The sequence below is a fragment of the Macaca mulatta genome, chromosome 9 (genome assembly GCF_049350105.2).
Source record: "Macaca mulatta isolate MMU2019108-1 chromosome 9, T2T-MMU8v2.0, whole genome shotgun sequence".
Taxonomy (NCBI): Eukaryota; Metazoa; Chordata; class Mammalia; order Primates; family Cercopithecidae; genus Macaca; species Macaca mulatta.
In genome coordinates, this window is record NC_133414.1 from 22,376,267 (window position 1) to 22,399,713 (window position 23,447).

At 36.9% G+C, this 23,447-nt stretch overlaps 1 protein-coding gene and 1 long non-coding RNA gene across 7 annotated transcripts in view; one reads left to right on the forward strand and one right to left on the reverse strand.

The window, feature by feature from the left end:
- Positions 1–23,447, reverse strand: part of NEBL (nebulette) — a 377,968-nt gene that overhangs the window by 100,095 nt on the left and 254,426 nt on the right. For 2 of the 6 annotated variants that reach the window (XM_015146581.3, XM_015146577.3), the window contains exons 1-4: positions 14,120–14,618; positions 13,950–14,021; positions 6,588–6,692; positions 4,842–4,952 (exon numbers count right to left, since the gene is read on the reverse strand). The exons of 2 other annotated variants lie outside the window; for them this stretch is intronic. In XM_015146581.3, coding sequence (XP_015002067.3) covers positions 4,842–4,952; positions 6,588–6,692; positions 13,950–14,021; positions 14,120–14,200 — 369 coding nt within the window. In that variant the 5' untranslated portion in view covers positions 14,201–14,618. Of the gene's footprint in view, positions 1–4,841; positions 4,953–6,587; positions 6,693–13,949; positions 14,022–14,119; positions 14,619–23,447 lie in introns of those variants that run through there. 2 more of the 6 variants (XM_028826045.2, XM_077945916.1) reach the window with 2 other exon arrangements.
- LOC144331083 (uncharacterized) lies at positions 13,047–21,463 on the forward strand. The gene is made up of 2 exons (XR_013397951.1): positions 13,047–13,252; positions 19,856–21,463. It is a non-coding gene; the product is annotated as an uncharacterized LOC144331083 (long non-coding RNA).

Sequence of the window (23,447 nt, forward strand, 5' to 3'; positions counted from 1 at the left end):
TGTTTCTGTCTCAAATCCTGTGGATTTGGTTGGTTAACGGGACTCAGAAGCAGCACCTCACGTTGTTCCAGGGATAATTCATCTTGTTAGAGTCTGTCCATCAATATACTCCATCAAGACATCTCCCTCTGGAGACTGCATCTTTACATTTTCACCAATTAATTATGTTAAGCAGGGAACCCTTTAAAAACCTCCATTCAGGTGGAGAAAGTCCATTATCTCAGTTCTATTACATTCCGTGTTATAACTCAGAGGTAGGGGAAGGAGGAGTTTAATGGGTACCCAAGTCTATAAAGCCAAGGAAAAACTTCTATGAGATTTGCTCCTTCGTCTTAAATGAAAAGAAGTAGTATATGCCTATTTCCTTTTTCATGGTTGCCTGGTTTATTTTGTACTTCAGACCTACTATCATATACTTGTGACTATATAAATGTAACACAATGCAGCTGATCATTTCGTGGGTTATCACAGAAATGATGAGTCATCAAGCACAATTTTAAAAAGCACTCTTTCTTAAAAAGGCTATGTAATTTTCTACTTGCAGCATTAAAATCATCATTTCATTTATAGCCGCTACTAAGTACCACTTTAGAATTAAGATTACATCAAATTGGAGGGAGCTGAACTTTAATTTATCATATTAATTTTCTTCCTTAAAATAGCTAATGGAAAATTGTGTCAAGCTAATAAATTTGCTGATAAATTTGATTTCTTAGGATTTGTCATTATTGTATGGCATTTCTCTAGATTAATGCTGTTTTCTTCATATTTTGAGAACTAAGATTGCCATGTTATTAGGAACTTGGAGACAGGAGTCCACTTGCAATAGTCATATACACTTTATGTTTATATAAGTGATAAATACATTTATTTTACATTTTTGATCTTATAGCATATTTTATATTTCATATGTATACAGATAAAATGTACATTTATGTTTAACTTACAGAATTTTTTGGCATTTACTTATTTATTCATTTATTTTAGAGATGGAGTCTCACGATGTTGCCCAGGCTGGTCTTGAACTCCTGGGCTCAAGAGATCTGCCCGCCTCAGCCTTCCAAAGTTCTGGGATTACAGGCATGAGCCACAGCACCTGGCCAAATTTGGCATTGAAATTGGGGGTTTCACAGATGCCCTGAAGCTTCTCCCTGCCCTCACTTTCAGAAAATTCATAGATCTCTAAATTAAAGTTTACGGGCCAAGGAGGTCAAGAATGAAAATTAAAATAATGGCTTTGCCTCTGAAAAGTATGATTTATTTGGCTCCTTAACTCTACTTGATGGTTATTTCTAACAACATAGCATAGGATGCTACAAAGACGATCAGAACAATAACATAACTTACATTACATTTTATGTGACACAGGTAAATAAGCTTTTATTCCCATAGCATAGACAGCTCTGTACTTCTGAAACAGAATCCTGCGACCACTGCGGATGACACATAGACTCTCATTAAGCTGCAGTTCCAATGCCTGAGTAGCCTGAATTGCTTCTATGATAAGGCATTATTTAGCCTTTGTGCCTGAAACAGCCCTGATGAGAAGGATCTCGCCACCTCATGGCATGGCCCATTTCATTTTCAGAAGCTTTCTTTGTAATCTGTGCTTATAAAATTGTTAACAGGGGATAGCTAATAAAATGGCCTTCTAAAAACTCTACACTTCTCTCTTTTTCTGGCATTTCTTCCTTTCAGGCATTTTCTGTCAGTGTTCATCTAGCTAACTTTACCTTATCATTCTAGTTTGAATTTAAGCATCTGAGAGTGTTTGCAAATTGACTTTAAGATAATAGTTTGTTCTAATAATTTGTCAAAAGTTGAAGAGACTTTTCATTAGAACCCAGAATGTCATTAAATTTCTGAATTCATCCAATACTCCAATTTAGGATATCACAAATCTGATACTATTTGGACACAGTAAATGTTTAGTTGTTTAATTATCACAGATACTGTCAAATAGTTCTTCTACTTTCTTGCCCCTCTTGTTATTAGGTAAACTCTAAGAATCACAATTTTAACAATAATAACATTGATGTACGTAAATCTAAAGAAATGTTATGACAGTTGCATAAATCTTTGAAATAGCTACCTTATTCAGAATCCAGGTTTTTCTTTATTAACAAGTTCAGTGACTAATTACAACAATGGAAAGCAATGCTAGAAAGTGAGTGCATATGTATCTTTCCCAGTGGTGTCTATTTTAGTATAGGATAACATGTTAACAATGTCAGTGGGAACCTATTCTGACAAATCATAGATTCCAAAATATACAACCTGGATTATTTTTCATGTTAAGTTCTATGTGGCAGGGATTTGTGTATTATAGACCTATTTATGCTATAAGAAGTTGAGAGCTATTGTGTGCTTCCAAAGAAATGAGGATGCAAATATCGGAAAAGTTACCTTCCCAAGGAAGTATAAAAGCAATAATAGATTGTTTTCCTTTTCTTTCTTTATTGCTTAATTGTTGCTTGTCACATATCAAGTGTTGGGTTGTAATTATCTGCTTTTTAAAGTAACCCACATTATCAGCAAGTGCTTAGGTGGCCAGATATTGGCAGGAAAAATAAAGGGCATATTAGTCACAGTCACCCATGCAGAACCTTGACATCATATATTTTAAGCTGCATGTTGCATAACTGAGATTAGTTTACTGCCAAGTCAGGTACACAGTGGACATTTAAATTTGTAATAGTGAAATACTTAAAGGTGTTCTGCAAAGAGTAACTATGCTCAGCACTTTTCAAGAGTAATGTATTTTCAGACTACTTAAAAATAGCCAATGCATGCTGTGCTTAATACCTAGGCGATGGGTTGATATTAAATAGGTGCAGCAAATCACCATGGCACATATTTACCTATGTAACAGATCTGCACATGCTGCACATGTACCCCAGAACTTAAAACAAAAAAAAATTTAAAAATAAGATTATCTAGGTATCTCTACTTAAAAATAAAAAGATTCTGGGGAAAGGTGTGGCACAGTGGCTCACACCTGTAACCCCTGCACTTTGGGAGGCTGAGGTTGGCAGATCACCTGAGGTCAGGAGTTGAAGACCAGCCTGGCCAACATGGCGAGACCCTGTCTCTACTAAAAAAAAAAAAAAATTAGCTAGGTGTGGTAGTGTGCGCCTGTAATGCCAGCTACTCAGGAGGCTGAGGCATGAGAATAACTTGAACCCGGGAGGCAGAGGTTGCAGTGAGCTGAGATCAAGCCATTGCACTCCAGCCTGGGTGAGCAAGCAAGACTCCATCTAAAGAAAAAGAGAGATTCTGGGGAAATTCTGGGGAAAGAAGTAAACTTACTTAATAAGAAAAAGAGGGTTGGAAATGGTAGGAAAAATATAGCATAGTGTGTGGTTAAAAACCTAGACTCTGGGGCCAGACTGCCCATATTTATGTACCCGTGCTGCCATTTACTGGCTGTGCCACTTTGGCCAACTGACTTAACCTCTCTGTGCTTCAGTCTCCACAACTCTAAACTGGGGACACCTCATTGGGTTGTTGTGAGGACTGACTGGCATAAATACACGTGAAATGCATAGAACAACTTCTGTGTGTTTACTATTATTAACCTAATATGTGAAATGAAGAATACAAACTATGTAAAAGGAAGCATATCCTTGGAAAGAAAATTTTAAAATTCCACAAAATCCATGTTACGAGTATTTACTGAGCACTCTCTGTGTGCCAGGAACTCTTCCGAGACCAGAGCAAGGAACAAGACAGATGAGGTCCCTGCTCTTGTGTAGCTGAGAGAGCTAAAGAATAGATTAAGAAAATAACATCCCCAAATTTGATTGTTCTGTGAAGAAAACACAACATTAAGATGAACCAGAAAGAGGTGAAACATTCCATTTAGAAATTCTGTTTTAGGAAATGCAATAGATTAAGAATGCCTTATGTGTTGATATGCTACAAAGAGAAAATTACTCTTAAACCCTTCTGGATTCAAAATGAGTTTACATGATGACAATTCTTAAGTTCCTCTGCAACTGGCAATCACCAAATTGTAACTTCCACCTGATAGGGGCTCTTTTTGGTAGCCTGAGATATCCTAAAGGAAAAACACAATCCACAGAAAAGGAAATTCAGGAACCACTTGTTTAATTGATGAAGCAGATCTGTAGATACTGAATTTAACCATTATCTTTTTTGTTTTTGTTTTTGTTTTTTTTGAGACAGAGTCTCACTCTGTTGCTGTAGCTGGAGTGCAGTGGCATGATCTTGGTTCACTGCAGCCTCAACTTCCCAGGCTCAAGCAATCCTCCCACCTCAGCCTCCTGAGTAGTTGGCACCACAGGTATATGCCAACGCATGGCTAATTTTTGTATTTTTGGCAGAGACCAGCTTTTGCCATGTTGCCCAGGCTTGTCTTGAACTCCTGATCTCAAGCAATCTACCCACCTTGGCCTCCTGAAGTACTGGGATTACAGGCCTGAGCCAGAGTGTCCAGCCCCATTATCTCTTTATGTGGCTTTTAGCAAGCTATTCAAATATTCTCTACTGAGGGATCATATATGAAATTAGAGAATAGTTTAATATTTACTATGAGAATTTCATCCATGTAAGCTGTCTAAATGAGATTAAGATTTGCTCTATAAATTGCGTTGAAAGGGACTCAGAAAACAGTAGCACGTGACTGACATAAACCCGCATGTCCTTTCCATTTTCTGCAATTTCAACAGCAACTACTGACAGCACATTCATCAGTTGCTTTCAACTTTCATTTCGCATTTAACACCCATGATGAAGACATTTTATTAAAATGCTAAGTAACTTTTTTCCAGATACATGTTTTATCTACATAATTAAGAAACACTTTAGGAAAAGCCCACCTCACTCTGGAGCTGTGTAACTTCTCTTGCAAAAACACTGTCAATTGTGGCTGGCATCCGCTTATAAAGAGAATTAGAAAGATCTGCTTTAATGGTGCCTTTATATTTTGCCTGGGGGAAAAAAACAGGAAAAAAATTAATAAATAAACTTCCATTTTTTTAAAAAAATTGTGAATGTAAGAAGAAAAGAAGAAACTTTCTTCCAAAACAGAATTGATTTTAAAATCTGCAGACCATTTTAATTTTAGATACTGGAGCTGACAAACATATTCTGAAGAGATAGAAATAAATCCAATTTATCATAGAGAACGCTTTCAATGAGACATGCAGGGACATAACGGCTGTCTTTCTATTTAAACACAAGCACATGTCTAAAAGTAAATCTATTTGTGTATATTGACAGTTTCATGCTGGATGAGTGAGCAAGCAATTCGAGTTGTTCCAGAAAATACAAGTCGTTAGAATCTACTATCTAGAACTTGACAAAGGACAGTGTTCTTTTATTCAGGTCTTCTCAGCCTCCTCCTGTCCCAGGGGGAGGGTGGAGTGCTTTTTGGTTGTTTATGTGCCTACCCACCTCTAACCTGCACTGTCTGTAAGCCATCTCAATCACTGCTCCAAAGACAAACACTCTTTCCTCTTGGGAAAACTAAGGTTCAAGGGAACACAATAGATTGCTCACTTCCAATATTTTGCTCTGCAATTAACTCCTTCAGGAAACATAATCAATAATGGAGAACATCAAGTATTTATCTGCACAGGATAACGGAACACAGCTAAGACAAACAAACTGTGTTCTTCCATTATCTGTAGACGAGTTCCTGATGTTCTTCCTGCTCAGAGCTAGATTTGAGTATTGATTTATTGAGCACAGATCCTGTGCAAGCCTTCGGCTACCACACGCTTTGGATTCTGGTACCTAATGAAATAAAATGTACTGATTTCATTCAAAATTGTTTCGCATTAGCAGAAATAATCCCAAGAACATCCAGTTGATCTTTTTCCAACATAATTTATGAAACACTAGAGGTCAGTCATTTACAACACAATTTCATTCCTTTTCTTTTCAAACGTATTTCTTCTAAGTGATCTATTCACAGACTACAGTAATGCCTCATCACAGAAATCATCATCGTTAACATTATGCTTTACAATGCAACATAAACTGTAGTTCCAAATGCTTTCAGAAAGAAACTACATAATTTTTCAGCTGGAAAATGAATGTAGCGTATTCCTCAGTCTGTGGTTTCATAATAGGTATCACTGTTGAACTGAATTTTATCCTACTCCAAAATAGTTTAAATTCATTTAACATTATTTATCAAAGATACCACATTTTAGAAAACTGGTAAATCTTTTTTATTTCCAAAATGATATTCAGTCATTTATCTCTAATATATCTATTAGGAAACAAAATAATAGAACTTCTAAAGTGAACCATTGTGCCAGTGCTTTCTACTTATTGAATAAAAAGATGCCTTTTCAAGAGGAATTGTATATACATAAGAAAGATTTAGAGTCAAAATATAGACATGTATAATAAAATATATAAACCATACATAGTAAAATATGTCAATCTATATGAGTTAAATGATAGTGCGTCACATTAGATAATTATGTAGCTATTACTAACATTCAGTAGTGCTTTTGAAAATATTATTCTCCATCTCTTTAATGCACAGACTTTCAGCTATATAAAAAGAAAAAGAAAAATGCAAGCCAGTTTGCAAGCTTTTGATACCTTACCTCAGAAATAAAAGCACCAATATTTTTTACATGGTTTAGCATAGGAGTGTCAGTCACAAATGTACACTTATCCTTGGACTTTTTAAACTCTTCTTTATAATGGATCTAAAAAAGAGAATGATTTTCATAAGAAGAGAAAAAGGAAAACAATTCTAATGGCCTTTTTTGAATGAGAATTAGGTCGATAAAGTCCATTTACTGAAGTAAATACTCAAATGTGAAAGGGGCCTCAAAACAAGCCAAGTTAAATAAATGGATATCCAGCACAGGATTGCAAAGATGATGAGGCACAGTGAGGAAAGACCATTCTTTAGATAAGCGAGGGTCCAGTTAAGCATCAACACTCCGGATGACAGGTCCTGTTTACCCAGCCTGCCCAGTGCAATTAGCAAGCATGTGCCATCTCACTCCTACAAGTGTCCTGGTGTTTTGTTGCTTTTAAGCCTTGACACTTAAGCCTTTGGCCAAACAGAAACATAGCTGCCTACCTCAAGGTAGAAAATAAGTAGTCAGCATGACAGATGCGACCAATTAAGAAGCAGAGGCAGAAATCAAATGGGGATCACTATTAGCGTTACCACCTAGACATGTTTGATTAGAAGAAGAGGCTTAAATTGTGGCCACCGTGGGCTTCCTGTTACTAATTCCTCCCAATTTATGAGCACCCATAGGTTTCCCAATTCTCCTCCCCAGCGCAGAGAAGTGCTGAACCTACCCAGAAGGCTTGCTATGTGGTAGAGATCATTCCAGAATGTCTTCTTGCTGGAGATCAGCAAGAGAAAGCCCAGTGAGGCTTAGCCAAGCCTGCTCATCTCTTCTCTGCAACTCACAAGTCAAATGACTCACTCTCTTCCCTTTGGGGAGAGGCCAGAACTGTTAGGCTGGGGGAAGACCCAGGTTGACATTTCAGCCCAAAAGAAGTCAGGAAATGTGGAGAAGGACCTAAAATAATCATACTGTCACACTAATTGCCGCACAATCTGGAAACTGGGAGGCAAAACGATGACTCCTTGAGAAGATGGAGGTAATTTGCTAAAAGTTGTATCACTCTGTAATATAGTCATGTTTATCCTCCCAAGACCATAGATACTTAGACTGGAAAAGTGTTCCTGTTTCAGATGATAAATTATATGTTCTCCCTAATTATAACCCAAAAGTGGAGTTGAATTGCATATATTACCTGGTTCTTAGAAGACGTGAATAATATTGATGTTATACACTAATGGTACATGGAGATTTTCCCATATGCAAACCTGATTTGAGGGGCATTACTTAACCTGCAGTAGAACTAGATACGGATTAAGTGAAGTTATTTCAAATTGCCATATTTCACTGCTGTGACTCTTGGATATCAGATGCCTACCACATTAAACATTTGCTTTATTCATGAAATCAACATGAGAACATATTTATCTTATCTGAGCACTAAATTACTTTTTTTTCTTCTCAGAGATTAGCCATAATTTTAGGTTCCTGCAAATCACCCTCCTCAGCCACTAGTAATTAAACTGTTAATGGCAGTATGATAAATAGTAGGCTATTTTGATCATACGGAGAAAAAAGTATCTCCGTTATATAATTAAGTGTGAGAGAAAATAGCCTATCATTAGGCTTAAGTTTGACTCATTATTTTTATCTTTTGCCACCATCTATTCCCCATCACATTCACATTCTTCACTGCAGTGGTATGTGCTTGTGGCTACAGCCTCCTGATAAAGTCTGACACATGCGGAATGTTCAGGACAGGAGGACTGGATAAGGGTGAGGTATTTACTTCTTCTGTTAGGCAGACAAATAGTTCAGTCTTAATTGTGGACTGTGTTGTTTTTTTTCCTTGGGTCTTTATTAAAAAGATACATATATTTGTATATCTTCATTGAAGGTGTATTTAAAATTTAAGATCCTTTACAATTGTACAATTCAAGAGAAATTGTACAATTTGTTATAAGTAACACACAATCATGTGTGATTTCAAATGAATTGTGCAATATAAATGACAATAAGCAAAGAATCTTAGATTTTTAAATATTTAAGGAATATTTATATAAATAATAGTTACATATTAGTAGCCTTCCTATGCCAAGATAATAGGAAATGATCGCTGAAAGGGAACTTTATTGGTCAATGAAATAAATCTTATGTAACCTAAAAATCACTGAATAGACGGCTATATTTTATTACAACCATGTCTACATCTTATAATCTCGGGTTGACACCACCTATTGGATAGACTGACTGGCCACTCCCATTGTCGCCTATTAAAAGAGCCCAGATGGATTAATGAGAGCAGCCAGGCTCCTGCCCCAGCCCCAGAGGACAAACTGATCTAAACCAGGCATGGTCATGCCATTCAGTGTTTGGCCTGGGGACACCACAAGCTCTGCGACTTTAGTGGAAATCTTCCCAGAAGTGCTTCTAGCATTTCTGATATAAAGGGAGAGATGCCGCACAACCCTTTGACACTGTCTTCTACCTTTTTCTTTCTCAATCACAGGGAAGGCAGCGGCAATGATGCATTACCAAGGAATAAGCCACCATACTAATGATGACAGAATAGAAGGAAAGGAGCCTGGGAGACTGATAACATCCATAGTATCCAGACTGAACTACCTACCTCCAGGCTCTATATGTGGCGGCTGGGGAAACAAAAACCTACTTGTTAAGTCATTGTGTTAGAGTTTTCCTGTTTTTACAGTCATCCGCACTCCTAACCAATACACAACCCAACTCATTTTCACACTGAAACACAAAAAGGGCAAAATTGATGACTTCATAATCATTAAGATGTCCCAAACATTGACCTTCTCTTTTGCCCTTACCCACGAATCCCACAATGTCTTCATTACAGTTAGGATGAATTTAGTGCAGGGTCGCTTCCTCTTCCTGGCCAAGTTTCTTTGAATGAGTATGAGATCAGCCAAAGGCTGAAATCGGATGACAGACATGGAGATGTTTGAGGCTCTTTCCTTTCACAAGCATTCTTTTTTTCTTTTTTTATACTTTAAGTTCTAGGGTACATGTGCACAATGTGCAGGTTTGTTACATATGTATACATGTGCCATGTTGGTGTGCAGAGAAATGCAAATCAAAACCACAATGAGATACCATCTCACACCAGTTAGAATGACAATCATTAAAAAGTCAGGAAACAACAGGTGCTGGAGAGGATGTGGAGAAATAGGAACACTTTCATAAGCATTCTTAACTGCAAGTATCTGGAAAGCCTTTTCACAAGTGAAATCATACAAGTTAAAGTCAATAAACCATGGTAGAAAGAATTATGGCTCCATTATTATTTAACTGGGCTGGTCATAGCTAAGGTCACTCTCCCAGGTTTTCTGATACCATCTAAGCTTTCTCTGGAGGAGTAACCATAGAATTTAATGTTTTTGGCATTGAAAGGATTTACCCACAACAACGTTCATTTGCCTGGAAAATATTCTTCCTGCTGCCATGCAGATGAACACCCTAAAGAGCCTTGAACTAAACACGGAGTGAGAGGCTGCATGCAGATGTGGTTCACCTGCTCTGCGGAAGGCTCTTTCTGCCTAATTTACAAGAAACATACAAAAGATTCCCTTTCGCCCAATCTTTTTTATGACTCCCCATCAGAAGGCTACTAGATCCATGATTCTGAGTGCTCAAGAGAGTGGATAGGTTTAACTTAGTCAAGGAATTGATTAGATATTGTTAGATTAGACTAACAGGACTAAATATGAGAGAAAGTATATCTGCGAGAATATATCTGAGAAAATAATAGCATTATGTGATTAACAGAAAAATAAAAGAGGCTGCCTCAGAAGACCAGCTGTTCTTCAAGACTGGGAAGTGAGTTGTGCAGAGGGAAACCCCATAATGTTGGTAGAGCAGGTGCAAAGCAGAAACTAGGATGGGGGAGAAACAGAAAGAAAGAAAAATGCCTTATGCTGATTCCCGAAGTGAAGCCACTTGACCTGAAAAACTGACATTTCTCTCTATGGAGAATTCGAAGCAGTGCAGGCCTCCTAGGGCTGATCTCTAGGCCAAGCTTGCTTAACATTTCTACAAATTGTCTGACAAGGGGATGATACAGCAGTGTCTACAGGTCAACTGACTCCAAGCTGTCTCGGTAAGGGAAACGGCAAACTGAGATGAACTTCAGAAGTTCTCAAAGGGCCAGGCAAGAGGGCAGAAAACTACAGATTAGATCTAGCCCTAGTATGGTTAAAATAATTCAAACTATTATTTAAAGATGATGGGTCCTAAGCTAGGGGCTACAGGTCAGAAATTAGGAATTAAATGGCTCTGATGGTCTACAGATCATCAAGCTAATCTAACAGCTTTCTGCAGCTCCCAAGTCTAAGAAACTCTTCATAGCATCAAAAAGGGTGCTAGAAGCTAAGCAAAACATTATCCTACTCTACACATGATCTAGACTGTCCACATCTGTACCGCTCTGCACAGTTCTGATTATTACATCTTGGTTATTAAGGACATAGAAAAGCTGGAAAAAGTTCAAAGAGTAATAATTAGGCCACACCATGAAGAGAAGTCCATGAAACTATCCCTCTCATCTATAAAAACGAAGCAGGGCCAGCCTGCTGGTTCACACCTGTAATTCCAGTGCTCTGGGAGAGCGAGGCAGGAGAATCACTTGAAGCCAAGAGTTTGAGACCAGCCTGGGCAACATAGTGAGACTCCACCTCTACAAAAAAAAAAAAAAACAACAACAACAACAACAAAAAAAACGAAAATTAGCCAGGCACGGTAGCACACACTTGTAGTTCTAGTTACTTGGAAGGCTAAGGCTGGAGAATCACTTGAGCCAAGAGATTGAGACTGCAGTGAGCTGTGGTCACACCACGGAACTCCAGCCTAGGCAATAGAGTGAGACCCTGTCATAAAAGGAAGGGAAGGGAAGGGAAGGGCAGGACAGGGAAGGGAAGGGCAGGGAAGGGAAGGACAGGGCAGGGCAGGGCAGGGCAGGGGAAAAGAAAAGGAAAAAATCTAAAAATTAAATAAGTATCTCAGCAAGTACAGAATTCTATTTGGAAGCAAAATGTGAATGTGAATACAGATATAAATTAAGCCACAATAATAATGTCCTAAATATTTAAGTAGTACATTCTACCATGCAACAAATATCTCTAATAAACAGAAAGTATGCCTATCTGTTTAATTTTACCTACATGGGTGTGAAATGTATGGCTTTAAGCTTTTGCAAAATGATAAAGGCACCACCCCCACAACACATTGGTTTTTTTTTTTTTTTTTTTTTTTGAGACAGAGTCTCGCTCTGTCGCCCAGGCTGGAGTACAGTGGCCGGATCTCAGCTCACTGCAAGCTCCGCCTCCCGGGTTCACGCCATTCTCCTGCCTCAGCCTCCGGAATAGCTGGGACTACAGGCGCCCACCACCTCGCCCGGCTAGTTTTTTGTATTTTTTAGTAGAGACGGGGTTTCACCGTGTTAGCCAGGATGGTCTCGATCTCCTGACCTCGTGATCCACCCGTCTCGGCCTCCCAAAGTGCTGGGATTACAGGCTTGAGCCACCGCGCCCGGCAACACATTGGTTTTAAAGTCACTGATAAACAATCTTACCCAAAACAACTCCAACAAAATCACCTACTAACTACAGTTACTACTTTAGTCCTGATGGTTTATGTAACACAAGTTAGCTCAGTTATAATTGCACTTCAATAAAAATATATCAAAGCTGGAAGAGGTTAGGAACTTAAGAGTTTTAGTAGGTAGCATTACTACTACTAATAGTAGCGTAATAATAATAAGGCAAAGAACAACATTTCATGGAAACCTACAGTGAGAGATAACTTGGCAGTGTAAGAGGGAGGCCTTTGTGTTCAAATATTACTGCCGCTGCTTAACTGTGTGACCCAGGCAAGGTACTGAACCTCTCTGTGCCTCTATCTCTTCACTTCAAAAATGAGAAACAGCATAGTGCCTACCTCGCAAGCTGCAATCCCTGCACATAGTAGTCACTAAATCTTAACTGTTGCCAATATTGTTATTGTTGTTGTTGTCGTCATTTATTATTATTGCAATTTACAAATAACTTTCACATACAATAGCTAATGACTATTAAGTAATAGCACAAAGAAATACTTAATTTAAAGGGTAATTACATCACATGTCAAGTATATGGGAAAGGGTATGATTTCCACCATCATCCTTTATGCTTGTCTTCTGGTTTGTCAAAAAGAGCCAGTCATATCTAAACTGTGATTGGATGGATGTAAAAGTAAGTAACAGACAGAGTAGTTAATAACAGCTAACATTTATGGAGTACTCACAATGTTCCAGATAGTTTATTCAGCATTTTAGATGCATTACCATTATTTAATCTTATTATAAATGTTACAGCTGAGGGATGGAGCCCAGCCAGGTTACATAACCTTTCCAAGGTTATTGTGGAGTCAACCCAGGCAGATTGACTTTGGAGGACGTGCCAGCCCATTGTCCTCCTGCCCAGGACTGACTTCCCTTTGAAAACAAACGTGCAAAACATTCTGATCATCTTGCTCATTATCAACAACAGAAACAACCAGTATTGTGCTCATCTCTCTAAATGAAGACACAGGCACATATTCACTCTACAGGAGTCACCCTTCCTCTGGACCAGCAATCCTCTTAGAACTGTTAATGAGGATCATCTAAATTCTCATTCCTGGTGAGCAACATTTTTCCTTGTACTTCTTGAATTCTAGCTTACATATTTAACATAAAACTATACGTTCAATCATTCAATATATTCTGGGATTCCCTTGAAGTGTAATATTGACCAATCCCAGTTACTAAAAAATGTCACAACAAAAATGCCCCTTGCACTAATATCCTTCTCTAATATCAGGGTTCTTAGCAAGCAGCTTGGTAATCCACAAATCCTGAATTGTAAATAGAAGTTATATGCATAGATATATATATATATGCATTTTCCTGTTCTGAAAGACAAGTCCATTCATTAGATTCTTCAGAATGCCCCAAAATGTTAAAAAATGACTACTCATTTAGATAGAGGGCCTCCCAAGACAAATTACATCATTACATTCATTTTAAAATCTTTGGGAGTTCTCAAATGGAATAAATACTGCAATTCAATGCCTTATGATTTCATGCCAGAGTGACAGCAAACCTCATAAGGGACAGGATTCTGGATTAAGAATGAGGAGACTTGCTCTAGCAGAAATTCTCTGTATAGGTGACCTTGGCGAAATCACTTAGAATTTCAGGACTTTGTTCCATGATCTGGAAAGTGACTGTGTTTTAAAAGGTGATTTCAGGGTTTCCCCCACAGCTCTATGCCTCTATAACATAATAATACCACAGGTGCAATGCAAAATAAGACAGAAAGTACTCCAGCCACTTACATCACTAATGAGTTGCATGCATTTTCTGGCCAATTCCATGCTTAAGTCTTCAATAACAGGCTTATAGAAGACCTATATGAAAAAAAAAAGAAAGAAAGAAAGAGAACATTTTTCTCATCATCAATTTAGAGGAACAAACGCTGGTCATGAGTATGTGTTTTCTTACTCACCCGGTCTTCTTCATTTTCTTCTTCCCCTATTGTTTCTTCTTCAGTTTCATCTTTTACATCCTCAAATACAGGGACCCTCATTTTTACCCTTTAAAATAGTTATTTTTAAAATTTACTCATGTGGCGTCCTTTTTTGTACCACAGTGCCCTTGAGATGCTGATGTCTCTGGTGCTCTGTTCGAAACGCCCTTGCCCAAGCCTCAGCCCTATTTAGCCCACACTTCACTCCTTATCTCAGTGGTGTGTGAGTGAACAGAACAGGATCCCAGAGGTCTACCAGGCTGGCCTCACAAGTGGACATAACATATTCTTGGGCAAAACTTGATTTTATGAACTTTTAAAGTCAACATTTTTTCCACTGGTTAAGAAATCCAAAAGAGAAAATTTATTTATCTTTTACTAATTCTATTCATTCATAAAAGAGTGTAAAAAGGACTTAGAGATTCCACAAAAACTACTCAGCTCTAACACTCAAGATAGCACAGTCCAAAGCCTGTTATCTCAAAGACTCCTCATCTCTGTCTAAATAAAGCTTTCACTGGAATGTCGGACTTCTTTCTGACTTGGGGTAGAGAATCTGGATCATTCAAGCTCATTTTGTTAACCCAAATTATATGTTTTATCAGACACACCAGTACTTCTCACATCCTAAAAAATACCCACTTTATATTAGCTGATTAGAGGCTAGTTATTTATTATGAAAAGCCCTTTGAACCACTTCAAAGAATCTATTCTGAGTTAATGATGACTGTTAGTCTTATACTGGCGAGTATGGTATTGTATTAATTGTAAACATCATTAAACATGAGAAGTTGCAGTTAACACACGTTGATATATAATTTAACAATTCTAGAAACATCACTGTTTCAAAAATAATCATCATCATCTTTGAATTCTGCAATTCTACTCATCATGTCAATTTTTACAGATTCATTGGTGATGTGCATTATTACTCAATGGGTACCCCACATTCAGAAAAGTTTGGAAAAATAAACCATCACAATATTTATAATGTGGTATGTGTCCTTGGTTATGTAAAACCAAGGTTAAAAATACATTTTTCAAAACAAATATTTTAATGTCAATTCAGGCAATTCCAAGACTCTCTACAACTCACGATTTATTAATCTGGTTATTTAAATCCTAGGGGAAATTAATTTTACCAAGTCATAGCATATTAGCGTCGGGCATAAAAAAATACTCTACAAGGAATAGTAATACTGATGACAGAAAATACAAATTTATTAAAAATAATACATCATTCTAAGTAGCCAAGCATAACTCTTTTTCTCTTGATATCATATCTAGTTTTCAATGTGTTATTAAAAAAATGCCTCGGCCTTACCTAAACTGAAAACCCTAACAAGAAAAACATTCTACACAGTCATCGTGTACAAATTATTTCTGAAATTGTGTTTCATGAGGCAAAAGTTCCACAAAAGATTCTGGGGGAGAAGAGCAGGTTTCTTAAACAAATACGTTTGGGAAATCTGTACCCCAATCTCTGCCCCTGCCACTTAGAGATCTACAAGGCATACTGACACATTAGAAGTTCTGAGAAGACCTTCAACCAAAAAACCTACTTAGGCTTGCTTAACCTCCTTTTCCCCTGAACACAAAACCTATCTATCTCATCAAATCTAATCCAATTTAATCTAATCTACCTACCTACCTATCTTTCTATCTACCTATCACTTTTTTTTAATTATACCCACTACCCCAGAAAACTAACACTCCTCTGTGAAATATGACCTATTACTGAGGGAAATATTGCTCTATTCTGCTAAAATGTTGTGTTCTAGAAGGAGCTATTGGTCTTGAACTAGTTTTTGATAAAGGCTAAATTAATGGTATCACATATCCTGTTCACCAGCAAAGTACCAAAAAGAAATTGTCCCAAGCATGCTAAATTTGGAAACCACAACTCTAAGATTACAGCCATATCATGCTGGCCCAGTACAGTGGATTCCACAAGGACATTGCTTGTACATTTTATTTGTTCCATAAAAGGAAAGAATGTGTGGATTCTAATTATTTCCCTCAAGTCCTCCGCTGGCCAGAAGATTATTCTAATATTCTATAGATCTATTACATTATCTTTATTGGGAAATAAAGAGGAGTAATTTCTGTAAACTTGTCTTGCAAATTTCTAGAAGTGTAGGGAGAAACTCTCGTCGAAACTGCCTGAGACACACCTTTTGGCTCATATTTGAGGAGATAGTACTGGTGTTGCTCAGGGTGACACCTATTCCCCAAGGTGAATTACATTCATCAGGCTTGCACTGCAGTTATTTCTCATTTCCCATCATGTAATACGTTCTTAAGGACTCTTCACTGTGCTGCAAGAAAATAAGCTGTTGAGATTTAATGCTCAAAGTTTTGAAAACAAAAACCAAACACCATGTGCAATGTGAACACAAATTTTCCATTTGAGATTCTAGAATCAGAATTTCAAGCAAAGGGATCCTTAAGAAATCAATATACCTAAAGCCCTCTCTTTCACAGATGACAAAATGAAGGCTATTAAATTATCTGTCTCATTTACAAACTATGAAGTACTAGGATCAGAACCTAACTAAAGACCTGTGTTCATTTGTTCAACAAATAAATGTTTTTATGCCAGGCACTGTGCTTGGTATTAGAGATATGATGGTGAATAAAACATCCTCATACTAAGATAGAGTAGGAAATAAAACACTCATCACTCAAGACTTGCTGGATGAAGTCTTTAATGGATTGCTTGGCAAGCTAGAGACAACATTACTTTTGATTGAATGTATCTTTTTTCCTTTCACCTATAATATAAAATTCATGCAAAGTTTTCTCTAAAAAATGTTAAGCCCTGCACTTCATCACAGCAAAGTTTTCTTGTCAATAGCTCTAAAATATGACATGGAGAATAGGAAGAAAGTGTTCCTCATGGACAGCTATCATGTTTCAAAATCCCCTATCAACTTTTCCAAAAACCAAGCTATTTTAATAGATATTTTCACGTTGGGTTGCTGCAAAAGGAAAAAATCTCCGTAGCTGCTCATACCTTTTACTTATTGGGCACTTCTTTTATGCTGTTTACTTTTCTACTTTAGTACTCTACCCATGCCTTGATACAGAATGAAACCAAGATGCATCACTTATGGTGAGACTCTCAAAGTCCAGGTCTGGGTCTACCATGTCCTCTAGGGCAAATTACTTAACCCCTCACTACCTCTAATTCTTCATAAACAGAAAAACTGAGTTGCCAGAAGTTAATAAAAAGAAAGCGCCAGCTGGACGCAGTGGCGCACACCTGTAGTCCCAGCACTTTGGGAGGCTGAAGCAGGCGGATCACGAGGTCAGGAGTTTGAGACCAGCCTGCCCAACATGGTCAAACCCCGTCTCTACTAAAAATACAAAAATTAGCCAGGTGTGGTGGCATGCACCTGTAATCTCAGCTACTCAGGAGGCTGAGGCAGGAGAATCACTTGAACCCGGGGGGGCGGAGGTTGCAGTGAGTCAAGATCGCGCCACTGCACTCCAGCCTAAGCGACAGAGAGAGACTCTCTCTCTAAAAAAAAAAAGCACCTTAAAAATAGTGGAGCCCCTCACAAACACAAGCTTTATTTCAACCACCAATAAGGGTACACAGTGATGGGAAAAACACTTGGCATGAAAGGGTCTTCTCATTCTCTGTGCCATTAATATCCTTTTAAAGTTAAGAAGGGCCTTCTGCAACTAGACAGTTTAAAGATAAGAGCTCACTTGCATATTTATAATTCAGAAGTCCTCTGATCTTTTGATAGTTTGATGTTTACATGTAAGCAAATGTATTTCCTTAGCAACTGTCAGGTGGCTAATTCAAGTCTCTGGAGACACAGCCCTGCCAAGGGAACATATCCGTGCCACCATCTTGAGTTGTGCAGTGCACAACTGTCTTCACCTTCCCTGAGGTCACCTATGACAAGACTTTCTTGGTTTTTGACTAATGCTTCATACTTATGTCACTTTTTTCTTCTTTTTTTAATAATGATAGAACATGTGCTTTTCCCCAACATGGTGATACATGATTTAAAAATAAAAATTATAATAAACAATTGAAATAGATCCAGATTCAGTTCTGAGTGGGGGGGGGGGGAAAGTACAGAGATAAACTTTTTTCTTTTAACTTGAAAAATGAATTCAACATTTCTTATTAAAAAATACTCATCTTAAATGGTTAAGTGAGAGAAGAATTTGTTTGCCTGATTTGTTTCCCTGCCGTGATGGCTTTTCACACCCATTTTTTGTAAAGTATAGACAGTATCAAACTCTATACATATTGTTTTTCCTATACATATATACCTATGATAAAGCTTAATTTATAAATTAGAATAGTAATGACATGAAAAGACATTTCCCAAAAGAAGATATACAAATGGCTAACATATGAAAAAAATGCTCAATATCACTAATCATCAGATAAATGCAAACTAAAACCACAATAAGATACCGCCTTAATCGTCAGAATGGTTATTATTAAAAAGTCAAAAAACAATACATATTGGTGTGGATGTGGTGAAAAGGGAACACTTACTGCTGGTGGGAATGTAAATGAGTACAACCTCTACAGGAGACCATATGAAGGTTTTTTAAAGAACTAAAAGTAGAGCTACCATAGGATTCAGCAATCCCACTACCAGGTGTCTACCCAAAGGAAAAGAAGTCCTTATATCAAAAAGACATCTGCATGCGTTATGTTTCTCACAGCACAATTCACAATGTCAAGCATATGGAACCAACCTAACTGGCCATCAACCAATGACTGCATAAAGAAAATGTGGTATGCATTCACCATGGAATACAACTCAACCATAAAAAGAACAAAATAATGTCTTTTGTAGCAACTGGGATGGAGCTGGAGGCCATTATTCTAAGTGAAGTAACTCAGGAATGAAAAACCAAATACTGCATATTGTCTGTCACTTGTAAGTGGCAGCTAATCAGTATGCAAAGGCACATAGAGTACTGTAGAAGTCTCACACAGAGACTCAGAAGGGAGAAGGGTAAGGGATTAAAACCTACAGATTGGGAACAATTACACTACTCAAGTGACAAGTGCACTAAAATCTCAGACATCAACATAAAATTCATCCACGAAACCAAAAACCACTTGTACCCCAAAAACCATTGAAATAAAAGTAAATTTTAAGATGTCACAGTAAGAGATCAACTAGTAATAAAATAGATTATTAACAAAATGCTGTAATAAAGTTATGTGCATGCATTCTCTTTCTCTCTCAAAGCATCTTCTGATGTACTCACCTATTTTCAGATCTTAGTAACCGAAACCTCAGAAAGGAAAACCAGAGATAAGGGAGCATTACTGTAGCTATGTTCCTGGGAAGGCAATTGAGTACTGCCCACGAGATAGACCCTTTTTGCACCTATTTGTAAATGCATTTCAGTGTTCTTTACTACGCATTTATATGTGGTTCTTCAGAATCACCTATGAACCAACTGTAAGGTCTTACTGGTACCCTCGTGTATTAATGAGTTATAAATCTTTGAAATGTGTTTATGTTTTATGAGAGTCGTGACTTTACCATTTAAAGAATTCTGTAATGATGCAAGTGATTTGATTATCCTCAATTCTTTAACATTCAGGAAAAATAGAAAGAAAAAAGGCATTATTGGAGAAAGCCCACCTCTCAATTGTGAAATTTAGCTGTAAAAATTTCTAGCATTTATTGATATCAGCTTTTGGTTTTGTTTTGTTTTCAGGTGGGATCTCATTTGACTATTGGCAAATGTCACATGTGTGCTTGTATATATGTACATTCACACATGCAACACACATACATGTAACAAGCAGAGTTAATTCACCACAGCTGCCGGTTCTTGCTCGAAAAGCATAAAAGGCTTCAGTAAATGCAATGACTTAATTACTTCTCACATCTGGAAAAACTTGAATACGAGAGTGGATTTATTGAAGAAGCTCTTTGCTTGGCTGTCAACACCATATCAAGAGCCAGAAAGAGAACGGGCTTGATCACTCTTGGCAATTCTTTAACCCATTCATAGATAGATGATCTACCAATTAATTCATAACATGTCCTGTTTATATGATTTATGAATTTTGTGAAAACACAGCAATGTAAATACTTTCCTAGTAATTTATGGAGAAAAGCTGTTTTTGTAATGTTTCCAAGAGGAAAAAAAGCATACATTAAAATGGGGAAATAATAAAGAAGTTTTCACTTTCAAGGAAACAAAGGAAAGGGTTTTGGGGGTTATAGAGCGAACAACCATTAGAATTGTAACTTACACAACCATTAGAATTGTAACTTACACAAACACATGCAAAACTAGATGATTTGGCACTTTTTGGAGAAAGTGTAATATAGTGCTCCTAAAAGGGAACAGGGGATTTATATGAGCTCATAGCAAGAAAATTTAGTAGAAACCAAGTGTATTAGTCCATTTTCACACTGCTATAAAAACAAACCCGAGACTGGGTAATTTATAAAGAAAAGAGGTTTAACTGACAGTTTCACATGACTGGAAGGCCTCAGGAAACATACAATCATGGCAGAAGGGGAAGCAGGCACTTCTTACATGGTGGCAGGCAAGAGAGAGCCAGCAAGAGCAGGGAAAACTGCCTTATAAAACCATCAGATCTCGTGAGAACTCACTCACTATCACAAGAACAGCATGGGAGAAACTGCCCCCATGATCCAATCACCTCCCTCCCTCAACACGTGGGGATTACAATTGGAGCTGAAATTTGGGTGGGGACACAGAGCTAAACCACGTCACCAATAAACAACCAGATCTCCCCTAGAAAAGGATACTGAAACTGGAATTAGGCAAAATGATGATAAGGCATCCAAAGAACAATTTGCAAAGACCCAGAGACAAGAGTTGAAAAAACCAAAAGTTCTATGTCACTGGAGCAATACAATAGGACAGAGATGAGGGAAGGAGAGGAGCTGAAGATCCTTCAGCCTCCAGGATGACAGGAGAGAGCTACATGAAGGAAATGTATTGAAATCACTTATCCTAACACAAAAAAACTGAAGTCAGTTTGAACCATGAACTCTTTGCAAATATAACAATTCCTACTCAATTTACTGTGGAAGCAGCACTACTACAGCTTCTCTATTCCTTTTATGTGCCTTGAACGTAATTTTTCCTTCTTCAGGTTATCATTAGCCCTTCAAAATACTCTTTGAATATCTGGACTTTATGAAAATTCCTAGTGAAGAAAGTGTTTCTAGATTTATGAGTTTTTGGAAGAAAAACATTTAAGGGAAATACGTTTGTATTATGTAGACCCTGAAATAAATAAAATTTACGTTAAATGTGTTTATAATACAAATTTCACACTTTTACATTTCTACAATTACAGTTTTATTATTTAAATGCACCTCTTTTTTCTAATCCTTACTAAACAAGTGATGTCAATGTTCCTTCTCCAACCTTAAGCATCAAATTACTAACACCTATGTTCACTAAGGATTCCTTCTTCCTGAAATCATGATTTCATCTCACTTTAAGCCAGGGAAAACAATACTACTAATGCTCAAAAGTTTGGAACTTTTAAAACACTAATTTGTGAGCCTTATTCTAATTATTTCCATGGAGCTTTTCCATGTTTAACTCAAACTATAAGACAATATCAAAATAAAATTATAATTAAATATATCATTAAAACAGCTATGAAGTTAATGATGCTTTAAAATAACTGGTACCCTTTGAAGAGTGAGAACTAGTTTAACATATGTTGTGGGTGATTTCTCTCTGAGGACTTTATCTTCTTTATTATTTGTGTGAGGGTGTGTGTTGGGGGTGTGGGTGTGTCTATGTTCGTTCATTCATTCACTCATTTGTTATATGAAGATGGACACGAATGAATTATAACAAATATAATTCAACAAATTTTATTTGTTAATAAGTTCACAAATGTTTCTTGTGTGCATTCTATGGGCCAGGCAACATGTTAATCTCTTCAATCGATGAATGAAACCAACAAAAATCCTTCACTGTCTCTCCTATTTCAATCATACATTCATTTATCAAATATCTATGAGTATCTACTTCATACTATGCACTACAGTGAGATATTTTTATATTTATATGAGACATTTTATACTTTTTCCTACTAGGTCTTTAAAATCCTGTGTATTTTAACTTCACAGTTACAGCACAACTCAATTGCAACTAGCGACATTTTAAGTGCTCAATAGTCAGATGTAAATAGCAGTGACCATGTTAGACAGTATAGTTCTATAGTAATGCTATAAGACTGGAAATCATTAGCTATTTTTCAATTTGATCATATATACCTTAAGCATGAAAAAAAATTTAAAATTAAATTTAAGATAATGATCTCAGGGTCTTAATAAGCAAGCAATAAAATCTACAATCTGATTTTAATTTCCAGACCTGTCTAAATAAGTCTTCAGTGTGGAAATGTATTTAAGGGTTTAAATTTTTATTATAAATAATGAATTAATTTTTAAAATTATGTTTTAATTAAGTTCACCAAAGGTATATTTTCAAAATGCTATCTTGTTTCATTAATGAAAAGATGTAAAGTACCACTAGTTTTCAGGATATTCACCCTCTAATTTTCTGCCTAATAAATAATTATATGACTGAATAATAAATATTCATTCTATAATTCTCTAAATAGCAAAAAGTCCAAATAGTGAAATATCTTCCATCGATACTCCCATTTTTAACTCATATAACTGAATTTAAGCAAACCATTCATTCATCACCTTGGCTAGATAAGTCCTTTTAAACAATATTGTGAAGTAATGTCACCAAGAAGTATATGAGATTTTAATAAAGAGGTTGATGTCTCATGAAAAGAACCGAAGTTTCACTGAAATGAGATTTTTCTATTTTAAAAGAAACTTTACATTTTTCAAGTATTCAACAGAAAAGATCTTGATCAGTGAGGAAAAACAGTATTTCTGACTTCTATTCACCTCTCACCTTGACAGAGCCAGCACAATTGGTACTTGAAAACTGCTAGAATTTTGAATAATATCCAAATGCAATGAAGCGCTTCAAATCTAAAAATGCTATTATGCAGAATGATATTCAAGGTCTTAAATTTTATTTGTGCTAAACCTCACCCAAGCTATGCTGACATTTTTGGGGAAAGAGGAACTCCATATAAAAATAATGGGAGGCAGCCATGAAGTCTTCAAAGTTATTGAACTCTCTACTGACCTATACTAGGTACCAAGAGAAGGTACCAAAGGATGATCACTGCATGCCAAGCACTGTGCTGTGAGCTTTACATACAGTATCCCATGTGATCCTCAGACACCCATTTCACAGATGAGGTCACTAGGATTTA